The sequence below is a fragment of the Eretmochelys imbricata genome, chromosome 2 (assembly GCF_965152235.1).
Source record: "Eretmochelys imbricata isolate rEreImb1 chromosome 2, rEreImb1.hap1, whole genome shotgun sequence".
Lineage (NCBI taxonomy): Eukaryota > Metazoa > Chordata > Testudines > Cheloniidae > Eretmochelys > Eretmochelys imbricata.
In genome coordinates, this window is record NC_135573.1 from 270,717,866 (window position 1) to 270,734,177 (window position 16,312).

A 16,312-nucleotide genomic window follows, 5' to 3' on the forward strand; every position below is an offset into this window, starting at 1 on the left:
TTCCCTGCTCATAGTCTGACCAGACAATTCTTAGCCCCTAAACAAGAATCTCCAGCTGAAGAATAGGATAAACCCCTCTTGTAACCTGGCAACATCTCCTGTATTGCTGTGGTAGGCAAACAGCAAAATGTCAACCCTTCACAAGCTGCAGACATGCAAGAAGCAGTCAGTAAGCAGATTGCTGCCCCAGGCCACCACTGTCCATTCTACCATTATGGAAGAGCCAGCCCTGCTGAGTAGGGAATGGCTGCTATGTCTGTCTACAGTCGCTGAATTGCCAGTGTCTAACTCATTTGCTGGGTGAAGTCTTAGGGCATCTGCAGTATGAAATGGGCTGTAAAATCTATATTACCTCAGCCACCTTGTCACTCTAATGCCCTGGAGTTGATATGGCTACAACAACACTGCATACATATGTAAAATCCATAGTCAATGTCTTTTTACTTTACCCATCTCTTTTTTTTCACTTAACTGGGCGTGGCAGGTATACTCCATGTTTCCCATAGTATGCAGCTTTTATTTCCTGGGGAAGACATGCTTTCTTGTTTACATTAGGCTTTTTGTTACACCTGGCTTGATATTTATGCTTAATGGCACGCATGGTGTTATTGTTTGTGCCCATCAATCACCTTTGAGGTGTCTGTCACTCTAGTATGTAAGAATAAGGGCAGGTCACCCTGGCAAGGTTATGGGGGCATTGTAGAAGGGGAGCAGCAAATCAAGCAGCATGCCTCAGTCACTAGCTCTATGCTACATCCACTCCTTTTTTCACAGACTCCCCTTCTCTGTGTCCTTTTTCTGTTCTGTCTCTCTCTATCACACACACACACACGCACGTTCTCACACTCTTTCTCACACACACACACACTCACTCTTCCCAGCTCTCTCTCTCCTGCTATTTCTCTTTCTTGTCTAAAGGGCTTAGTTCTCAGTCTCATTTGCTGGAAATGCTGCCAGTGAATGTTTGTGTGTGCTGCCTGCCAGGTCTCTGGGGAAAAGGCCTGGAAATACAGTGCAGGAGGAGTAGTGGGAGCAGGGGAAAGCCATTGTTTCTCACTGCTTGCTTGGTGCATTTTCCAACTGGAAAAATCTCTCTGTGAGGACTGAGTTTCATGTCATTGCCGAAGCCCTGCCCCCCCATCCCATTGCTCAGAATCTGCCATCCCCTCATGCTGAGGAGGAGAGGTTGCCGTACTGCTACTAAAAAGCTCAGACGTGTTTTCAGTTTGCCTCCTGCTTATCTCTGTTGTTTGGACAGAGAGGTTTAAAAAGCTGGATTTTCTGTCCCTGCAGAGTAAACACAGAGAACCCGGCAGCACAAACTATTTCTGGCTTATCAGTTGAGGAATGCAGCAGCTGAGGATTAGCGTGAGTGGGCCGTCAGGAAAGCCCTGAAGGGGCCCCCTCCCCACTCAGCTCTATTAGAAGTGTGAGAGCCCAGCAGGACTCAGAGGGGAGAGTTGGAGAAAAAGGCAGAAAAGGGAAAGAAAGAGGAAGAGAGAGAGTGAGAGAGGCTGAGCAGACCCTGATGGCTACAGATGAAGTTACAGGAGGGGCTCGCAAAGCTACGAAAAGCAAACTTTTTGAGTTTCTGGTCCATGGGGTGGTGAGTCGGGAAAGTTAGTGAGCTGGCTTGGTCTGAATAGAGGAGTGAGTGGAGACTGGAGGCTCTGTGGTGGGCTGAAAGCAGCCCCTACAATATCTTCTGGGGGCTTCGGCGAAATGCCATATACTAGAACACAGAGATCTGTGAAGCCCCCAGAACATGCACGGAGTCATTGATAAAACAGGGTTGGGTTTGGGGGAATGTGTGCTGCAATTTCTGCTCTTGACTCTCCATGAATGGTGAATGGTTTGCTTTTGAACCTGATCACAGTGCAGGGTTTGAACTGGTTCTGACCCTAATGGGCTCATTAGGCACTTGGTTCTGTTGTCAAACTTTTGTGTGTTGTCTGTTTTTTAATTCTGATGAAAGCCCAGTAAAGCTTTGAATGGTGCTGCCTCTGGTACTTGTCTTATACTTAGCTCTTCTCTATCTTCTGGCTACCTAACAGGTGGCTTTGAGGGGTTCTAAGAGATTAGCTCTGCAGGTCCTTAGCAGTCCATAGGCACTCATTGGTTAGGGAATCTTAGATGGTTTGGGTGCTATGCTTTAAGGAATCATTAAATCTTTATAAGATTACTACAGTGTTTGGAGACCTCCTGACACTCAAGCTCTCCATTTATGGGGAATTGCAAGCCCCTATCCCACCATTATTGGAGAACATGTTCTGCAGATGTTCCTGCCAGTGATTGAGAACAATCACAGCTTATGACATTGGGATTTCTTAAGGAGACTTTAAATTTAGCAAACATCAGAGTACTGGAAAGTCGTAGGAGTACAAATGCTGAATGAATTTCAGTGATCATGTGAACTTTCTCTTTTGAGGTCTCCCTGCTATGACATTTCCAAGACATCAGCTGAGGGCTTCTATATCAAGATCACAGGAATCTTAAGCGCTCACTTTTCAGATTCCCTAAGTGTCTCCATAATTCAGGACATGCCAATCCTGGCTGTTTAGAGTGTAATTTGTAATTTACAAACATTAGATACAGTGAGATCTGCAAGGCTAGGGACATTGAAGTGGTATGCTGTTTGTGTAAGAACTGAGAGATGGTGACCATTGTACTTGTGTCCTACAGAACTAGTTAAGGAATATATTGTGAGAATACACCTGATATATTGGGCTGGCCTGTGGAGTGGCTTGGCAGTGCATGTGTGGGTGGACATGCAGGTGTGGCCTGGTGGTGTGGGGTAGTGAGCGGGCATGTGGGCAGGGGCATCTGGGTTTCAGATGTGCAGGCATGCGGGGGTGGTATGGCAGTTGGCAGACATGCAGGTGTGGCCTGGTGGTAGGTAGGTGGGTGGGAATACTTGGGGTGGGTGGACATGCGTGGGTGGCCTGGCAGGTGGGAGCAGCCTGGCAGCAGGCAGGGAATCATCTGGGGGTGGCCTGGAAGCAGATGGCTGGGGATGATTTAGTTGGGGATTGGTCCTGCTTTGAGCAGGGGGTTGGACTAGATGACCTCCTGAGGTCCCTTCCAACCCTGATATTCTATGATTCTATGACAGCCTGGGGATGGATAATCAGGCATATGGGGTGGCCTGGTCGCAGGTGCATTGGCCTGTGGGGGCAGCCTGGTGAGCTCACAGTCTGTCACTCAGGAGTGGCCTGGCAGCAGATGGGTGTGTGGATGGGCACATGGGTGTGACTTGGTAGCGTGTGGCAGGCTTGCAGGGTGGCCTGGCGGTGGATGGGTGGGTGTGGATGGGTGGGTGTGCATCTGGGTGTGGATGAGAATGCCGGGATGGTCTGGTGGAAGGCAGGCGGGTGGATGGACACATGGGGTGTGGTTTTTTTTTTTGTTTTTTTGTTTTTTTACAGTTTCCAAGGTTTCTTTTTGTAATTCCAGACTAATTCACTTTTCTATGGTACTAGGAAGATTAAAGAACATAAGAATGGCCACACTGAGTCAGACTAACGGTCCATCTAGCCCAGTATTCTGTCTCTGACAGTGGCTGATGCCAGAGGCTTCAGAGGGAATTAGTAGAACAGGGCAATTGTCCAGTGATCCATCCACTGTCATACAGTCACAGCTTCTGTCAGTCAGAGGATTAGGGATACCTGTTTGGCTGAAATGGTTATTATAAAACACGTATGTGGACATGGTGTGATAGAGAAAAATTGGCTTCTGTAAAGGAGAAAGTCTCTTCAATGTTTGAAATTTTTGAGGATGTTGACAAAATGGTGGTTACAAGGGAACTGATTTCCATTGTTTGTTAGGACTTTCAAAGAGCCTTTGATGTAGTTTGTCAAAGAAGGGTATAAGGAAATTATTTCCTTTTCTGCACTGGGATTTCAGCCATCAGACTGTGTAGCTATAGTTGTGGAAGCCCCTGGTGTAGACACTTTTGCACCGTGACTTGCTTTAGTGCAGCTTTTCCCTGGTTTCAAGATCTGACAGGACCTCCTCTGCCCTATTCATCCCTTTATCCCCTCTCTATCAATGAAGTTGAGGCTTCTTGCCTGTTCTCCTCTAACCTGTAGACCTGCCTGAGTGACCCCATTGCTTCCTGCTTGCTTATCTCCTTCACCTACGCTCTCATCTCCTCCCTTGCCCTTCTCTTGAATCTCTCACTTTCCCCAGGCTTCTTCCCTTTACAACATAAGCACAGCTTAATCTTCCCTATCATAAAAAGTAACCCTTGACCCTACCTGCCTCCTCAACCATTGTCCCATCTCCCTTGCTCCGCCCACATAATTGAATGTGCCATTTGCAATTGTTGCCGTGATCTCTGTCTGTCTATCTGAGCAATCGATCATCACCATAGTATCTGAGACCCATTCATGTAAAATCAACAGTAATAAGAAAGTCCCAAATGGATTTATTGAAGTCTGTGGCTCTCCTCTCTGTTTGGGGTAAAAGCTCTTGCTGGGGTGAGGTTGATTGGTTGATTTGTTAGTTGAGGGGGATGTTTGAGGTATGTGGGGATAGGATACAGAGGGCGCTAGACAAATTAGAGGATTGGGCGAAAAGAAATCTGATGAGGTTCAGCAAGGACAAGTGCAGAGCCCTGCACTTAGGACAGAAGAATCTCATGCACCGCTACAGACTAGGGACCGAATGGCTCAGCAGCAGTTCTGCAGAAAAGGACCTAGAGGTTACAGGGGACGAGAAGCTGGATATGAGTCAACAGTGTGCCCTTGTTGCCAAGAAGGCCAATGGCATTTTGGGCTGTATAAGTAGGGGCATTGCCAGCAGATCGAGGGATGTGATCTTTCCCCTCTATTCGACATTGGTGAGGCCTCATCTGGAGTACTGTTTTCAGTTTGGGCCCACACTACAAGAAGGATGTAGAAAGAGTCCAGCAGAGGGCAACAAAAATGATTAGGGGACTGGAGCACATGACTTATGAGGAGAGACTGAGGGAACTGGGATTGTTTAGTCTGCAGAAGAGAAGAATGAGGGGGGATTTGATAGCTGCTTTCAACTACCTGAAAGGGTGTTCCAAAGAGAATGGATCTAGACTGTTCTCAGTGGTAGCTGATGACAGAACAAGGAGTAATGGTCTCAAGTTGCAGTGCGGGAAGTTTAGGTTGGATATTAGGAAAAACTTTTTCACTAGGAGGGTGGTGAAACACTGGAATGCGTTACCTAGGGAGGTGGTGGACTCTCCTTCCTTAGATATTTTTAAGTTCAGGCTTGACAAAGCCCTGGCTGGGTTGATTTAGTTGGGGATTGGTCCTGCTTTGAGCTGAGGGTTGGACTAGATGGCCTCCTGAGGTCCCTTCCAACCCTGATATTCTATGATTCTATATCGATACTCTGGATGTCATTCTTGCTATGAGGAGTCCGATGGCACCTTAAAGACTAGCAGATTTATTTGGGCCTAAGGTTTCGTGGGTAAAAAACCCCCTTCTTCAGATGCATGGAGTGAAAATTACAGATACTGGCATAAATATATATACTGGCACATGAATAGAAGGGAGTTACCTTACAAGTGGAGAACCAGTGTTGACAAGGCCAATTTAGTCAGGGTGGGTGTGGTCCACTCCCAATAATTGATGAGGAGGTGTCAATACCAAGAGAGGGAAAATTGTGTTTGTAGTGAGCCAGCCTCTCCCAGTCTGTATTCAAGCCCAAATTAATGGTGTTAAGTTTGCAAATGAATTGTAGCTCTGCAATTTCTCTTTGAAGACTGTTTTTGAAGTTTTTTTTGTTGAAGGATGACTACTTTTAAATCTGTTATTGAATGTCCAGGGAGATTGAAGTGTTCTCCTACTGGCTTTTCTATGTTACTATTCCTGATGTCTGATTTGTGTCCATTTATTCTTTTACATAGAGACTGTCTGGTTTGGCCAATGTACATGGCAGAGGGGCATTGCTGGCACATGATGGCATATATCACATTGGTAGGTGTGCAGGTGAATGAGCCCCGATGGTGTGGCTGATGTGCTTGGGTCCTATGATGGTGTCGCTAGAGTAGATATGGGGACAGAGTAGGCAATGGGGTTTGTTACAGGGATTGGTTCCTGGGTTAGTGTTTCTGTGGTGTGGTGTGTAGTTGCTGGTGAGTATTTGCTTCAGGTTGGGGGGCTGTCTGTAAGCAAGGATTGGCCTGCCTCCCAAGATCTGTGAGAGTGAGAGATCGTTTTCCAGAATAGGTTGTAGATCGTTGATGATGTGCTGGGGAGGTTTTAGTTGGGGGCTGTACGTGATGGCCAGTGATGTTCTGTTATTTTCCTTGTTGGGCCTGTCCTGTAGTAGGTGACTTCTGGATACCTGTCTCGCTCTGTCAATCTGTTTTCTCACGTCCCCAAGTGGGTATTGTAGTTTTAAGATGCTTGGTAAAGATCTTGTAGGTGTTTGTCTCTGTCTGAGGGATTGGAGCAAATGCGGTTATATTTTAGGGCTTGGCTAGACAATGGATCGTGTGATATCGGAGAATATTTTATTGCCCTTATGTAAATCCATGGTACGCCCACATCTTGAATACTGCGTACAGATGTGTCCCCTCATCTCAAAAAAGATATACTGGCATTAGAAAAGGTTCAGAAAAGGGCAAATAAAATGCTGAGGGCTTTGGAATGGGTCCCATATGAGGAGAGATTAAAGAGGCTAGGACTTTTCAGCTTGGAAAAGAGGAGACTAAGGGGGATATGATAGAGGTCTATAAAATCATGAGTGGTGTGGAGAAAGTGAATAAGGAAAAGTTATTTACTTGTTCCCATAATATAAGAAGTAGGGGCCACCAAATGAAATTAATGGGTAGCAGGTTTAAAACAAATAAAAGGAAGTTCTTCACTCAGCACACGGTCAACCTGTGGAACTCCTTGCCTGAGGAGGTTGTGAAGGCTAGGACTATAATAGGGTTTAAAAGAGAACTGGATAAATTCATGGAGGTTAAGTCCATTAATGGCTATTAGCCAGGATGGGTAAGGAATGGTGTCCCTAGCCTCTGTTTGTCGAGGGTGGAGATGGATGGCAGGAGAGAGATCACCAGATCATTACCTGTTAGGTTCACTCCCTCTGGGGCACCTGGCATTGGCCACTGTCAGTAGACAGGGTACTGGGCTGGATGGACCTTTTGTCTGACCCAGTATGGCCATTCTTATGTTCTTATGATGTGTCCAGGATGGAAGCTGGAGGCATGTAGGTAAGTATAGCGGTCAGTAGGTTTCCAGTATAGGGTGGTGTTTATGTGACCATCATTTATTTGCACTGTAGTGTCCAGGAAGTGGATCTCTTGTATGGACTGGTCCAGGCTGAGGTTGATGGTGGGGTGGAAATTGTTGAAATCCAGGTGGAATTCTTCAAGGTTCTCCTTCCCGTGGGTCCATATGATGAAGATGTCATCAATGTAGCACAAGTAAAGGAGGAGTGTTAGGGGACAAGAGCTGAGGAAGTGTTGTTCTAAGTAGCCATAAAAATGTTGGCATACTGTGGGGCCATGTGGGTATCCATAGCAGTGCCTCTGACTTGAAGGTATAAGTTGTCCCCAAATCTGAAATAGTTGTGGGTGAGGACAAAGTCACAAAGTTCAGCCACCAGGTTTGCCATGACATTATCGGGGATACTGTTCCTGACAGCTTGTAGTCCATCCTCATGTGGAATATTGGTGTAAAGAGCTTCTACATCCATGGTGGCCAGGATGGTGTTTTCAGGAAGATCACCAATGCATTGTCGTTTCCTGAGGAAGTCGGTGGTGTCTCGAAGATAGCTAGGAGTGCTGGTAGTGTAGGGTTTGAGGAGAGAGTCCAAATAGCCAGATAATCCTGCCGTAAGAGAGCCAATGCCTGAGATGATGGGGTTTCCAGGAGTTCCAGGTTTATGGAACTCGGGTAGCAGATAGAATACCTCTGTTTATGGTTCTAGGGGTGTGTCTGTGTAGATTGGTTCCTGTGCTATAGCAGGGAGTTTCTTGGGCAGATGGTGTAGTTTCTTTTGGTACTCCTCAGTGGGATTGGAGGATAGTTGCCTGTAGAATGTGGTGTTGGAGAGTTGCCTGGAAGCTTCCAGTTCATAATCCAACCTGTTCATGATGACTACAGCATCTCCTTTGTCATCCCCTTTAATTATAATGTCAGAGTTGTTTCTGAGGCTGTGGATGGCGTTGCGTTCTGTACAGCTGAGGTTATGGGGCAAGTGATGCTGTTTGTTAACAATTTTAGCCTGTGAAACGTCTGCAGAAGCTCTCTATGTAGAAGTCCAGTCTGTCATTTCGACCTTCAGGAGGAGTCCATGCAGAATTCTTCTTTTTGTAGTGTTGGTAGGAGGGTTCCTGAGGGTCAGTGCAGGGTTCAGTGGTGTGTTGAAAATATTCCTTGAGTCATAAACGGCGAAAGTAGGCTTCTAGATCACCGCAGAACTGTATTATGTGCGTGGGGGTGGTGGGGCAGAAAGAGAGTCCCTGAGGTAGGACAGACTCTTCTGCCGGGCTACGTATGTGGTTGGATAGATTAACAATATTGTTAGGTGAGTTAAGGGTACTAGCGTTGTAGCCCCCTGTGGCATGTAGGAATTCAGATAGTTTACTGTCCTCTTTTCTCCGTAGAGAAGTGAAGTGTGCATTGTAAATCGCTTGTCTCATTTTTGTAAAGTCCAGCTACGCAGTAGTTTGTGTGGAAGGCTGGTTTTGTATGAGAGTCTCCAGTTTGGAGAGCTCATTCTTGATCTGCTCCTGTTTGCTGTACAGGATGCTGATCAGGTGGTTCCTCAGTTTCTTTGAGGGTGTGTGGCACAGTCTCTCACCATAGTCAGTGTAGTATGTCGATTGCAATGGATTTTTTACCTTCAGTCCATTTGGTAAGAACATAAGAACGGCCATACTGGATCAGACCAAAGGTCCATCCAGCCCAGTATCCTGTCTGCTGACAGTGGCCAATGCCAGGTGCTCCAGAGGGAGTGAACATAACAGGTAATGATTAAGTGGTCTCTCTCCCGCCATCCATCTCCACCCTCTGACAAACAGAGGCTAGGGACACCATTCCTTACCCATCCTGGCTAATAGCCATTAATGATATCCATCTGTTTGCACTTGGACAGGAAGATGATGTCTGTCTCTATCTGTGTGAGTTTTTTCATGAAGTTGATGAATTTCCACTTTGTATGGCTAAATTCGGTGCCTTGCATGGTGCCAAGTATCCTCATTGTTTTTTGTGGATACAGACTAACACAGCTACCCCTCTGATGTTTGGCACCATTCTTGCTATGGTATAAAGACTTTTTTGAAGAGGAAAGTTTTGCAGTGTTTCCCTAAAACTATCAGACTCTTGATTCACCTGATCTTCTCTGAAAATATGCTCCATGTCCAGATCCTCTCAAATGAGAAAGGTTTGTTTCCATCTTTCACACACTTTGGCTTCTACCCTGTCCACTTCACCCAAATTGCTTTCACTAATTACCTCTTCTCAGCCAAATATCAAGGCCTTTAAATAGGGTCCTTCTCGAACTTTCAGTCTCCTATCTTCTTATGGTTCTCTCTCCCTCATATCTTCTTCAACGTCTTCAATGTCTTACACCCTTCTCTGTGGGCATTTCCCAAGGCTTTATCCTTGTTCCTCTCCTTTCTTCTGTCTGCACACTGCTGGAAATGGTCCACCTTGATTATCACTACAAAAGGTCCCTCCCGCCACTCTCCTGCTGGTAATAGCTCACCTTAAGTGATCACTCTGGTTACAGTGTGTATGATAACACCCATTGTTTCATGTTCTCTATGTATATAAATCTCCCCACTGTATTTTCCACTGAATTCATCCGATGAAGTGAGCTGTAGCTCACGAAAGCTTATGCTCAAATAAATTCGTTAGTCTCTAAGGTGCCACAAGTACTCCTTTTCTTTTTATACTATTTCTAGGTGCTCTTATGCATAAGCATAGATTTAATTACCATCTTTGTGCTGATCTACTTGTCTGTTGATAAACTGTCTCCCTCTATCCAATCCTGCCTCTCAGGCTATCTTTCTGACATCTCCTTGTAAGGTGTCCAGCCATTATTTAAGCTCAGCTTGGCCAAAACTGAGCTAATAATAATCTTTTCCCATTCTCCCTTTTTCTGTCTGTGAATACTACCACAGTCCTTCATCTCATTCAGCTTTATGGTCTGCATGTCATCTTTGACTCCACCTTCTCCTTCAACCCATCTATACAGGCAGTATCTAAATCTAGCCACTTCTTCTTGTACAGCCTCTCAAAGATCCAGCTTTTTTGGCTGCTACATACTGCCAAAGCTCTTGTCAAAGCAACTGTCACATTGCACTTTGATTCCTGTAATCTCTTCCTTTCTGGCCTTGACACTGCCAACCCAGGCCTCATTATGTTAATTCAAAATTCTGCTGAGAGGTTTATCTTCCTGTCCTGTGTTTCTGACCTATTCACCCTCCTTTCTGGTGTCCCTTTACTGGTCCCCCTTCTCCACCTTTTCAAACACAACCGTCTTCTGGCTATTTATTATTTGCATAACTGTAGTGCTGAGGAGTCCTAGTCATGGACCAGGATCCCTACAGTGCTGGGTGCTGTACAACTCAGTACAACAGGATGGTCCCTGCCCCAAGGAGTTTATAATGTCAGCCTAAGACAAGAGACAAAGGATGGATGCAGATAGATGGGGGAGTAAAAGGAAACAATTAAATAATATTAGTGATAGGCAGTGGCTACAACATACCGGCAGCCTAACTGTTGTCAAGTTTTTTGTCAGCATCAATGCAAATGATGTCTTCTTGTGTAAGCCCGTCCCTCATTTGTCCCCCCCAGCTGTCAAATCAAATTTCTTCTTGCAATGTTATTGATACCAGCTCGGATTACCTGCTTTTCCCATAAGTATCTTTGTGCTTTTCCCCACACAGTCTGTTGAGCATGGAAGCTTTCCATGTTAAAATTTGTAAGTCCACCACCTTCTCCTCTTTTAAATCCTTCTTTAAAATTTATTTTTGCCATGATGCCTACTAATCACTACTAGTGTCTAGTATTGGCTAGACACTGAGACTGCTAATTTATGCAAACATACCCATCTGTTACCTTGTCCTCTTGACCAACCTCCACACCACATTTGTCTGCTTATCAACCTGGTCATAAAATTAAACTTTCAGTGCTCTGGGGCAAGGACTCTTTGTTTCATTCATTTGTACAGTACCTAGCACAATGGACCGGAGTCTCTAGGCCAGAGGTGGGCAAACAATGGCCCGTGGGCCATGTCCGCTCCTGAGCTCCTGGCCCGGGAGGCTGTCCTCCCTCCCCACAGCCACACCGCCGTGCAGCGCAATGCTCTGGGCGGTGGGGCTGCAGAGCCCAGCCTGACCCAGTGCTCTGTGCTGCACGGCGCAGCTGCCTGTCTTGGTGCAGCTGCGCTGCCAGCCACTGGTGCTCCAGGCAACGTGGTGGGGGGGGTTGGATAGAGGGCAAGGGAGTTCAGGGGGTGGTCGGGGCGTGGATAGGGGTCGGGGTGGTCAGAGGGCAGGGAACGGAGGTTGAATGGGGGCAGGGGTCCCGTGGGGGCAGTAAGGAAGGAGAGGGGGAGTTGAATGGGGTGGTGGGGGGCAGTTAGGGGTGGGGGGCAGTTAGGGGCAGGGGGCAGTTAGGGGCGAGGGGTCCAGGGGCGGTCAGGGAGAATGGGTGGTTGGATGGGGCAGGGGTCTCAGGGAGAGAGTCAAGAAGGAGAGGGGGGAGTTGGATGTGGCGGCGGGGGGGTCTGGGGGCAGTCAGGGGACCGAGAGCGGGGGTGGGGTGGATGAGGCAGGGGACCGTCAGGGAACGGGGGGGTTGGATGAGGAAGGAGTCCTGGGGGGGCCGTCGGGGGCGATAAGCGGGGGGTCAGATAGGGGGCGGGGGTCGGGCCATGCCTGGCTGTTTGGGGAGGCACAGTCTCCCCTAACCGGCCCTCCATACAATTTCAGAAACCCGATGCAGCCCTCAGGCCAAAAAGTTTGCCTGCCCCTGCTCTAGGCACTACCACAATATAAGTAAATAAATGATAAGGGGAATAAGTGGTCAGTTTTCCTTTTAGCTAAAGGCTAACAATGGAGTGTGGTGCCAGAAGAATCCATACAAGGAGAGGTTTCAGAGGAGCAGCCGTGTTAGTCTGTATTTGCAAAAAGAAGTATTGTTTAATTTATTTATCTGGAAAAGGAGTTGAGCCCTGATTTTTAATCTGCAGATTTTGCCACAAAACTCTTCATACATTGCTGGGTTCTAAATTAACTGAGGGAACCCTTCAGGAAAAAAGCCTAGACACCACAGTGACCTGTCCAATATGCAGCCGCCGCCGCCAAGAAAGATAGCAAAATATTAGCATGCATAAAACATGGGATGGAGAATAATATAGAAAATATTCCAATCAGAATCAATGGCATGCTCTCACCTGGAAAATGGTGTTTGGTTTTGGTCATCCTAGCTACAAAAAAAGTTAGAGCAGAAAGAGAGGAGGCTCAGAGACTGGAGATAACAATTAGAGGCCTGAAGAAACTTCTCTGTCAGCGGAGAATAAAAAGAGGAGGACTATTTAATTTATGCAGGAAATGAAATAAAGGGGACGAGACAATGATATAAAATCATAGAAGTGTATGACTGAAAGGGCCCTCAATAGGTCATCTAGTCCAGTCCCCTGAACGATAACAAATGGTATAGAGAAGTAAATCGGGCAAGCTTCTTACCTTTTCTCATAATATAAGTACAAGGGCACAGTCAACAAAATTGAAAGATAAGTTTAAAACTGATAAAAGTAAATGATTTTTCCCAGCATGTAACTAGCCTGTGGAACTCACTGCCACAGTAGGTCATTGAGCCCAAGAGCATAATAAGTTAAAAGGGATTAGACAGTCACACAGGTAATAAAAATATAAAATTACATTCAATAGTGTAATTTTTTTTACAAGGGATATACATCTTGCTTCAGAACATAAGCCAACCTGAGACGCGCAGAGGCTATGAAGATACTTCCCCTTTGAATAAGTTATTCCACATCTCTCATGCAGGGCTTCTTGCACCTTCCCTTGAAACATCAGGTCTCAGCCATTCTCAGAGACAGGATATTGGAGTTGATGGATCACTGCTTTGCTCTTTAGGGCAATTCCTGTGCTGGGTTATTAGACAAACAGAAACTCAGAGTATGTGCTAGGCAAATTGAGAAAAATTATGAGCAAAACTGATTGGAAGAGAGGAAGGTGATTGGGAATAGTCAAACCATCCCGATGTGTAGAAAGAATAGTAAATATGGCAGGCGACCAGCTTGGTTTAACAGTGAAATCCTTGCTGATCTTAAACACAAAAAAGAAGCTTACAAGAAATGGAAGACTGGACAAATGACCAGGGAGGAGTATAAAAATATTGCTCAGGCATGCAGGAGCGAAATCAGGAAGGCCAAATCACACTTGGAGTTGCAGCTAGCAAGGGACGTTAAATGTAGCAAGAACGGTTTCTTCAGGTGTGTTAGCAACTAAAAGAAGGTCAAGGAAAGTGTGGGCCCCTTACTGAATGAGGGAGGCAACTTAGTGACAGAGGATGTGGAAAAAGCTAATGTATTTAATGCTTTTGTTGCCTCTGTCTTCACGAACAAGGTCAGCTCCCAGACTACTGCACTGGGCAGCACAGCATGGGGAGGAGGTGACCAGCCCTCTGTGGAGAAAGAAATGGTTCAAGACTATTTAGAAAAGCTGGACGTGCGCAAGTTCATGGGGCCGGATGCGCTGCACCCTAGAGTGCTAAAGGAGTTGGCGGGTGTGATTGCAGAGCCATTGGCTGTTATCTTTGAAAACTCATGGCGATCGGGGGAGGTCCCGGACGACTGGAAAAAGGCTAATGTAGTGCCCATCTTTAAAAAAGGGAAGGAGGAGGATCTGGGGAATGACAGGCCATTCAGCCTCACCTCAGTCCCTGGAAAAATCATGGAGCAGGTCCTCAAGGAATCAATTCTGAAGCACTTAGAGGAGAGGAAAGTGATCAGGGACAGTCAGCATGGATTCACCAAGGGCAAGTCATGCCTGACTAATCTAATTGCCTTCTATGACGAGATAACTGGCTCTGTGGATGAGGGGAAAGCAGTGGACGTGTTGTTCCTTGACTTTAGAAAAGCTTTTGATACGGTCTCCCACAGTATTCTTGCCAGCAAGTTAAAGAAGTATGGGCTGGATGAATGGACTATAAGGTGGATAGAAAGCTGGCTAGATTGTCAGGCTCAACGGGTAGTGATCAATGACTCCGTGTCTAGTTGGCAGCCGGTATCAAGCAGAGTGCCCCAAGGGTCGGTCCTGGGGCTGGTTTTGTTCAGTATCTTCATTAATGATCTGGAGGATTGCACCCTCAGCAAGTTTGCAGATGACACTAAACTGGGAGGAGAGGTAGATACGCTGGAGGGTAGGGATAGGATACCGAGGGCCCTAGACAAATTAGAGGATTGGGCCAAAAGAAATCTGATGAGGTTCAACAAGGACAAGTACAGAGTCCTGCACTTAGGAAGGAAGAATCTCATGCACTGCTACAGACTAGGGACCGAGTGGCTAGGCAGCAGTTCTGCAGAAAAGGACCTAGGGATTACAGTAGATGAGAAGCTGAATATGAGTCACAGTGTGCCCTTGTTGCCAAGAAGGCTAATGGCATTTTGGGCTGTATAAGTAGGGGCATTGCCAGCAGATCGAGGGACATGATCATTCCCCTCTATTCAACATTGGTGAAGCCACACCTGGAGTACTGTGTCCAGTTTTGGGCCCCACACTACAAGAAGGATGTGGAAAAATTGGAGAAAGTCCAGCGGAGGGCAACAAAAATGATTAGGGGTCTGGAACACATGACTAATGAGGAGAGACTGAGGGAACTGGGATTATTTAGTCTGCAGAAGAGAAGAAAGCAACTATCAACCCCCCCCCCCATTCAACTATTTGAAAGGGGGTTCCAAAGAGGATGGATCTAGTCTGTTCTCAGTGGTACCTGATGACAGAATGAGGAGTAATGGTCTCAAGTTTCAGTGGGGGAGGTTTAGGTTGGATATTAGGAAAAACTTTTTCACTAGGAGGGTGGTGAAGCACTGGAATGGGTTACCTTAGAGGTTTTTAAGGTCAGGCTTGAGAAAGCCCTGGCTGGGATGATTTAGTTGGGGATTGGTCCTGCCTTGAGCAGGGGGTTGGACTCGATGACCTCCTGAGGTCTCTTCCAACCCTGATATTCTATGATTGCCGGCAGATCGAGGGAAGTGATTATTCCTCTCTATTTGGCACTGGTGAGGCCACATCTGGAGTGTTGTGTCCAGTTTTGGGGTCCCCACTGCAGAAAGGGTGTGGACAGATTGGAGAGAGTCCAGCGGAGGACTATGAAAATGATTAAGGGGCTGGGACGCATGACTTATGAGGAGAGCTGGTGGGAACTGGGCTTATTTAGTCTGTGGAAGAGAAGAGTGAGGGGGGATTTGAAAGCAGCCTTCAACTACGTGAAGGTGGGTTCCAAGGAGGATGGAGCTAGGCTGTTCTCAGTGGTGGCAGGTGACAAAACAAGGAGCAATAGTCTTAAGTTGCAGTGTGGGAGATCTAGGTTCGATATTAGGAAAAACTATTTTACTAGGAGGGTGGTGAAGCACTGGAATGGGTTCCCTAGGGAGGTGGTGGAATCTCCGTCCTTAGAGATTTTTAAGGTCTGGCTTGACAAAGCCCTGGCTGGGATGATTTAGTTAGGATTGGTCCTGCATTGATCAGGGGGTTTCAGTAGATGGCCTGCTGAGGTCTCTTCCAACCCTAATCGTCTAAGATTCTATGCTTGGGAGAAAAAATTTAGGCAGAAAAAAGTGAATGAAAATTGGGAGGTCTTTAAGAAGTGCTTAGTAGTAGATGGCCAAAACCCCATGAGTCCACAAGAAAGAAAGAGAGCAACTTTGGCTAAAAGCCCATTTTGGTTCAATGGGGAATTGAAAGCAGTAATTAGAAGTTAAAAAAAATGTAGATTACAAATGGGAACAAGGGTGAAATAGATAGCAATCACCAGAAGTTATCAAGTATAGAAAATTGATGAAGGTGAGGGCATAAGGGAAAATTCCCTTCCTGGCAGGGTTAAGGACAATAAGATGAAGTTTTTAAAATGTATTAGGAACAAAAGAAATCCAAGCAATTGTATATACCCATTAGTAGATGGAGAGGGTAAATTTGTAAATAATGATGCAAAAAAGGCAGAAGTGCTCAAAAATATTCTGCATTGGGAAAGAAACAGAATGATGTACTTCTGTCATATGAGGAAAATGAAGTACTTTCCAGTCCATCTGTAACTGAAGAGGATATTGAACAACATCTGCTAGGGAT

The 16,312-nt window shown here is 46.1% G+C and overlaps 1 protein-coding gene across 1 annotated transcript in view; it reads left to right on the plus strand.

Annotated features, from left to right (window-relative positions):
- Positions 1-1,528: 1,528 nt before the first annotated feature.
- Positions 1,529-16,312, plus strand: part of SMARCD3 (SWI/SNF related BAF chromatin remodeling complex subunit D3) — a 160,384-nt gene continuing 145,600 nt past the window's right edge. Inside the window, exon 1 of the mRNA XM_077809554.1 lies at positions 1,529-1,606. Coding sequence (XP_077665680.1) covers positions 1,529-1,606 — 78 coding nt within the window. The remainder of the gene's footprint in view (positions 1,607-16,312) is intronic.